Genomic DNA, 7468 nt, shown 5'->3' with positions numbered 1-7468 from the left:
GGCCATTGTTTCCCAGCCAAGTACAGGTCAAGAATACACAGGTAATTGCTGATCCTGAATTTATTAGCTGCTTTCAAAAACAAAACTAAAACCTGAAACTGTTACTGGAAGCTGATCCAAAGCCAGCAAAAGTCTTTAGTGGCATACACTGTATGGAGCAAACAGGGCATGCTACTGTATCAGGTGGCAAGTCCAAACACCTGCACATTCAGCTTTCACTAAGTGACCAGATTCATCTGGTCAAGAGGTCACAGATGTGATGTTCCCTGAGGCCAGATCCTAAAGGACACAACCAAGCACCCTCAAATTCTGAATGTGAGATCTGTGATTACAGACTTCACCCAGATGGTCACAGCCAAGTTTATGAAGTTGTACAAAATTTCAGAATTAACTTTATGAAGGTAGTTCTGAAAAAATGGTGGCAATGGTTTTGAGGCTTCTTCAAGCTATTTTCATATTCTTATGAATTTTGTTTTGCAAGTAAAACAAATAGAACAGAACATTTCTTGGTTTTGAAAGGAAAACAAGCCTGCTTTCCCCCCAGTCATCTTCTTCTATCCTGCTTTTGAACACTTCAGTTTTAGCAAAATAGCAACAGGTCTGTTACATTTTAATGAAAGGGGCTTTCATTAAATGATAAGAATTCCAATTAAGTGTCCTGTTTCACAGAAAAGTTTGAAACCAAAGTTGGGGGGAAAAAAACCCCAAAAAACCCCATGAATATCCTCAAATTTCAGATGCACAACAATCCCATATGTATGAAAGTATCATTATCCCATTGAACAGCAGCTTCTCTGCTCTACCAAGTTTACCACAGCAATCCAAGGGTCCAGAGAAATGGGCTGTGGAAAAATAGAGTGGAGCCTAGACAGTAGTTAGGCTTGTCTACTTGTAGCTTGGCTGCTTTCTGACTTTTCTCTGTAACTACCCTCATTTATTTCCATTCTAAGTTCTCTGGATGCTACAGGCGTCAGAAACCAGAGATGCAGGTGATTGGTGCCATCTAACTTAAGACAGTACAGCACCTCAAAATGGGAACTGTGAAAATGCACTGAAGTGACAGTGAAGTATAAAGCTTCTTACAAGTCAAAGGAGGAAAACAGAGCTGGATTTGTATTTTCAGTCACGCAGCTGCCTTTCTAAATGTTTCACATCGTATATTTTTCAAGCATATAAGTTAAGCCTGTGTCTTTGGGAAAGACCTTCAAAAGCAATCAAATTTTCCAAAGATGAGACCTAAAATTTGCTGGGAAAGAGGGTAAATGGTCACAAACAGAATCATGTAAGTAGAAATACACAAAATCACTATTCATTTGGAAGAATCATGTAGTCTTTTTCTTGTGCCCTTGTCTTCCCTGATTTCATGGCACCCTGCTGCAAACACAATGAATGGTGCACATCAGCCTAGGAAGTGGGAATGAAAAAGATTCTCTAATGGAACATCTTACCTGGCTAATAGCTTCTATCTTTGCAAGCAATGCCTCTGTGTGCCTCCCACAGTGCAGGCACACCATCTGCCTTTGCTCTAATAAATGAACTTACATTACAAACACAGAGCACAAACATACTCATATCCTGAACCTACTGCACCCAAGGGTCAGATGTTTTTGCAGCATGTATAACTAGCAAATGTTTGCTCCCAAATGTTTGAAATGGCTCACAATCTTTCCTAATAGCAATCATAACCAGTGAAAAATTCATCACAGCTACATTATGGTAAGGTAAAACTCCTTAAAAAATACTTACCTATTTTCACTAATTGTATCTCAGCAATATCTTTCCAATATAAAATTTTGCTTCCCACAGAGTCTTGCATGTATTACTAATACCACAAACTATCAGATCCCACCTTTCTGCCTCCCTGGAACATCAGTCTAATTTTGGAACCCGCAGGCTTCCATTTCTAAAATTTCCCTTTTCAAATGAACAGTTTATTTAATTATGTCATCCCTGGTCTATGAAACTCAGGTATTTTTTTTCCCCAGAAACTTAAACATAATCTCACCATTTTTCCTTCACACACTAATTCTCAACACTGATATCCTCTCCAAATATGTGTGTGTGTATATATATATATATATATATATCTTTCAACTAACTCTTTGATAAAGCACTTCCTAATTTGTAATTTGTATCTCTCAGTATATTCAGATGTATGACCTGTTCAACAGATCAAGCAAAAAATATTATAACAGGTGAGCATATAAATGACCTTTTTTGATTTTATATACCAGTTTTCTCCTAGGAGACCAAGGCTGTATGTTTTACAGTTGACTGCTGATGCTTACAGCTGCTGGAGTTTCAGGTCCCGCTTTTATAGCAGCTGGTTTCATAGAAGTGATGCACAATCAACCATGGCTCTAGTATTGTATTAATTACTTAAATATTCTACCTTTGGAACCCAAGGAGATTTCAGGTACCTGAAAGATACACCTGAAATAGCTTTTTAGCTACCAAATGAACCACAAAACTTGCTGCGATACTATCACCTTAAAGTTCAAGTGCTTTTTTCTCAGTAGTGCATATTTCTAAGGAAAGAAAGCTCACTCATCCATATAGTATAGAAAAAATACCTGTGTGGATTTCTGTCCAGTCGTAGCTTGTTGTCAGACATCAGACAACATCAACCAAATTTGACAGAAGCTGTCCTTTGACAGAAAGGACACACAATGTCAGATACCTCAAAGACTTCATACTTCTGTAAATTTGATAAAAATATTTGACAGTCAGACCTTACCCATGTCCTCACTGAAGCACTGTTCATTAACATCATTCCTTAATACATGCTGTCCAATTCCAGGAGACATCAGAAAATTCCCCACTGAAAAGCAGCATTTAGGATTCCCAGACTTCAGGAAAAGCCTTAATCCAAGTTCATACTTTATTAAACATCAGAAAATGTAAACATAGGGCACCAAAACATTAAAAAAAAATTGTGTTTTTTCAGTCCCATTACTTCAACAATTATTTTCTTCTATCCTAAATATTGCTCAGAACGGGGTGTTGGCATAAAGGAACTTACTACTTATGCTTGCCAGATACAGCAGCTAGTTCATCTTAGGGGGAACAAAAAGCAGGTCTTCTACAGACAATTGAGTCAGCCCAGCAGCCTTCATTGATTGCAGACAGCTTAAATCAAAGAACAATGAGGACATTTATTCCAATCACAGCATAGTAGTTTGCTCATGCAAGGTGAGCATGATTCAGCACATATATGCTTTTTTCAAGTCATTTTAAGACCATTATCCCTGATGACTACATCTCCCTAAGGACAGTTCTACACAGAATGGTTTGGGTTGTAAAGGACGTTAAAGATCATCTAATTCCAATCCCCCTGCCATGGTTGTTCAGAGTCTCTCTATCCAGCCTGGCCTTGAATACTGCCAGGGATGAGACATCCTAAGCTCCTCTGGGCAACCTGTTCCAGTGCCTGACTACCCTCACAGTAAAGAATTTTTTCCTAATATCTCTTATATCCACTTATCTAACCTAAGTTGCCCCTCTTTCAGTCTGAACCAGTAACTCCTTATCCTATCACTGCAGCTCCTTCAGGTGAGGATACAAGGCACAGGTATTGTTGGCCTGTGCTGCTGATGAGCTTACTTGAGCTTGGGAAGGCTGAAGAGATGGGGGGAGTGGATCCACTTTACTCAGCACTACAACAACCACATGCAACCCATCAGTTACTGTGTCTCACATGATGAGGCAAGGATTTCTTAAAGCTGACTCAACTTCCTCAAACTCTACCACAGTTACAAAAAAATTGCCATGATTTAAAGTCTGCAGAAGCAGAGTCATAGAAACCAAATTAACCTTTCTGACCATTCATCTCCAAATAACATCTGATTTATGAGAACTATAGCAGAAGAACTTTCTGGCAGGGGCACTAATGCATGCTACTTTATTTTGAAGGTCTGACTGCAAATGAGACTGAATAAGATATAATAAAAAAGTCAGAAATACTGCTCTCCATTTAACATGCTGCTACACAAAAGAGTGTACACAGAAATAATGAAGCTGTAGACACACACAAAAACATGTATTATTGTTCTGGCAATAGTTAGTTCAGTGTAAAAAGGAACTCAGTGGCAGTCTGCAGCTAAGTCTATTGGGCTGACTTCTGATTAGTATTTTTGATTCTTGCCTACATCTCATTTCATTTTGGGGATAAACAGTTCATTCCACTTGATTTTGCATATGATGACAAACACAAAGCACCGTGATAAGGCAAGGCATTCCTTCAGTCTCATTTATATGCTGTATACTCCAAAAGGACCAAGCCTCCAGTCCTGAAAGGCACTTGGATTTACAGGCTGCAAACACCACTAAATCTCAACAGAGCTCTGACTACATGTAGTCATTGCAAAACTGCTGTGCTAAAGATGAACATGTGCTGATGAAAGCCAGCAAATAATGATAGCTCAGATTAGAATAGTGCTGTCATTGTTATATCCATTTTTAGCACAGCTTTTCATTTACTATAAATGTTACTAGATATTTATTACTAGCATGGCAGAAAGAGCTAATGGGTTGCACAGCAGGGGCCAGCAATGCATAAATCTCTGGGATAATACTCTCCATAAAAAAAGGAGATGACATGTAATAACCCTCCTCAAAAAGTCATTAGGAGAATTGTGAGTGATTTAGGCATTTTTTCCTCTGAGGTCAAAGACTTGTGTTCTGTTGCAAATTTATTTCTAACCATATCAACTGAATAAGACCTTTGGCAGCTCCAATTTTTAAAAAAAAATCGACTGGTTAATTTTGTAACATTAGGCTTCAGGCCGGAAAATTATTATTTCTTTCTTTTCATGCACATACACTCAGTGTTAAGAGCCTGAAAAAAAAAATATTATTATTATATCTTATGTCATAAACAGAGGAAAAAAGTCACCTCTGGTCAACATCAGATGTGTTATGACTGGGTCATCTAACAGCACACAAGTCCAGTGGAATGACAGCTTGAGTCAAGCAATCACATGCTCATATATACAGCCAGAGATGGAATCCCTACTCAGAACAGGGCCCCCTCAAAGTCACAGGATGCTCAAGGCCTTGGCCAGTCTTATTCCAAGTATTCTCAAGAATGCAAGCTCCACAACTTCTCTGGGCCCTGGCCTAGTATTTGATCTCCCCTTAGTATTTCACTGGAATTTCCCCTGTTGCAAATTGTGTACATTATACGGGATTAACACAGGCCACTGCACAAGTCACTGGACACTTCTGGGCTTCCTCTGCTGCAATGCAGCTGTTCAAAATGCAGGTTAAAGACCCCAGGCATGATATTGAAACTACATCATCCAAAAACACAGAAAAGGTCCTGCAGTGCAAAGTGCCACAGTGCAAAGAGCTGTAAGGAAAAGATGTTCCTTACATCTAAAAGTTCCTTCAAGCAGTTATGTCTGCAGCAGCAACAGTACAATGGCTTTTAGTGGCAGCAAGGACCAAGACCAACACAACTTTCCTGAGAGTGACAGAAAAGACTTAAGTCCTCTGCTCAGGAAAGAAGCAGGTGACTACACTTCATATCAAAGAAAATACTCCTGACTTGCTGATTTCAGTTTCAAAAAGGAAGCTGGCTTGCGAAACTTCAAATATTTCTGCACATTAAATTAAGAACATCTTAAATTAATTAGGGATAAATACAACCTGATCCACAAACATACTTTTTCAAGCATGAAATCAGATAAATTAAGATCTTACTTAGAATATAAACATTTGTTTACACATCTAAATGCTGAGCATATTAAAAAGATACCATTATTAAAATATTAAGGCAGCTTACACTATACCGCTCACTGAGTCTGTTTCATTTCTGTATCTGAGGAAGTACACTCAGAAGTCCTACAAGTACTGCAAATAAATGAAATATTGTAAATTTAACAAGCCTCAAAAATCACAAGTGACAGGAAATACAGGAGACTTATTTTAAAATAGTTTTTAATAAAAATGGAAGTTTACTTATATGCTTTACCTCATCCTCCAACAATGTTGCACAGGTTTTATTTTAGAAGCAGGAATACAGATGCTCAACAGGCTGCCTGCATCACTAAACTGTCTTAAAATGGAATTAAATATTAAATTGAATTAAAATAGCATTCATATTTTGTATCCTAAGATGGAAACCAACAAGAGATACTGGGTGCTGTCATTTTTGGTTCACCAGAAAGATGAGTACACAGCTGATGTGCTAGCTTCCATTTCAAACAAGCAATGCTGTTGCTAATCAGCAAGAACTTGTCTCACTGAAAGGCTTTTGAAATTTGCTTTGAAGAAAAACTCTTGGTACACGCAAGTCTTCTTTCCTATTCACAGTTTCTCGCTGCACATATTCACTGACCACTTGCTCATATCCCTCAGCCTTGAAAAGCTGAAATAAGAACTCTGGAAGAGAATGGGAAAAAAATAAATTAAATATTATGTTTAAGCTATTTTTAAAACACCAGACAGCATTTATATAAGCATATGTTCTTATGTGTTACAGCATGAAAATCACGCAGGCCTTCAGATTTCAAGCTGTTCTATGTGGGCAGACTGCTGAATAAAAATCAATAAAGATCTCCTTTAGAAACATCAACCTAAGCAAAACAGCTTTTAAAACTGGGGGTTAAGCTAGTTACTCAGTTGAATTTCCAAAAATTGCTACATCTTTTATTTTTATTAAGCCTTGTCATTCTCATTGTGACTGATACCAGTGCATTTTCCCTTTGTGCAGCTGACCTTCACTAGCTGAAGACATCACTTACCATAAATATTTCAAAGGTAATCCAGCTGTGCAGATGCACCTCTGCTCAGGGGAGAAAAACACCCTATGGTATATACAATTGCTCAACAGAAAAACTGACAAAATGGCAAAGAGGATATGGTGGTACCAAGAGTCCACTAAGCTGAACTGAAAGTATTCTCCATAAACAAAAAAATTTTACTCAAAGCATTTCTCCCTTAAGGCAGGCAGAAGCACTTCACTAGCAGGGTGACCTGTGCAGCAGAAAGGTCTGCTTGTGCTATTGACTTGTCATATTAATTAAAAATCATCATTTTTCCTTTCCTGCACCTCAATTCACTTACTCAGGCAGCGATTTCCCAGTAAATCTAAGCTGTTCTAAACTTGTGTTACTTGATAGAAAACAAAGACATTCCATATTTCCCTGCCCAGGGGGATTAGCTTGATCAAACAGTGATCATGTGGGTACAGGAAGCACCACTAGAGATGGTATGTTGAGGAAGATGAGACAACCCACTTCGGTGGCACTGCAGGATTGTATCAACCAAAGCCCACCATGGCTATCAACACTGTGTGTTCATGTAAAATGGGGGACCCACACCAATTAAATATAAACAAACAGCACTCAACTGTAGACCTATTGAAACCTTATTATAAGGAAGTTGCACATATTTCATAATACAAAACTACAACCATTCATTCCTCCACAGATTTAATATTATTTCTAACAGTAGAAGAATGGAT

At 38.2% G+C, this 7468-nt stretch overlaps 1 protein-coding gene across 2 annotated transcripts in view; it reads right to left on the bottom strand.

Annotated features, from left to right (window-relative positions):
* Positions 1 to 620: 620 nt before the first annotated feature.
* The window catches only part of METTL6 (methyltransferase 6, tRNA N3-cytidine), a 14180-nt gene continuing 7332 nt past the window's right edge, over positions 621 to 7468 (bottom strand). Inside the window, exon 7 of one of the 2 annotated variants that reach the window (XM_058831698.1) lies at positions 621 to 6384. In XM_058831698.1, the coding sequence (XP_058687681.1) occupies positions 6227 to 6384 (158 nt within the window). In that variant the 3' untranslated portion in view covers positions 621 to 6226. The remainder of the gene's footprint in view (positions 6385 to 7468) is intronic. The other variant, XM_058831699.1, reaches the window with a different exon arrangement.

The sequence above is a fragment of the Poecile atricapillus genome, chromosome 2 (genome assembly GCF_030490865.1).
Source record: "Poecile atricapillus isolate bPoeAtr1 chromosome 2, bPoeAtr1.hap1, whole genome shotgun sequence".
NCBI classification, from domain to species: Eukaryota; Metazoa; Chordata; class Aves; order Passeriformes; family Paridae; genus Poecile; species Poecile atricapillus.
This window is presented reverse-complemented; position numbering and strand designations above follow the sequence as displayed.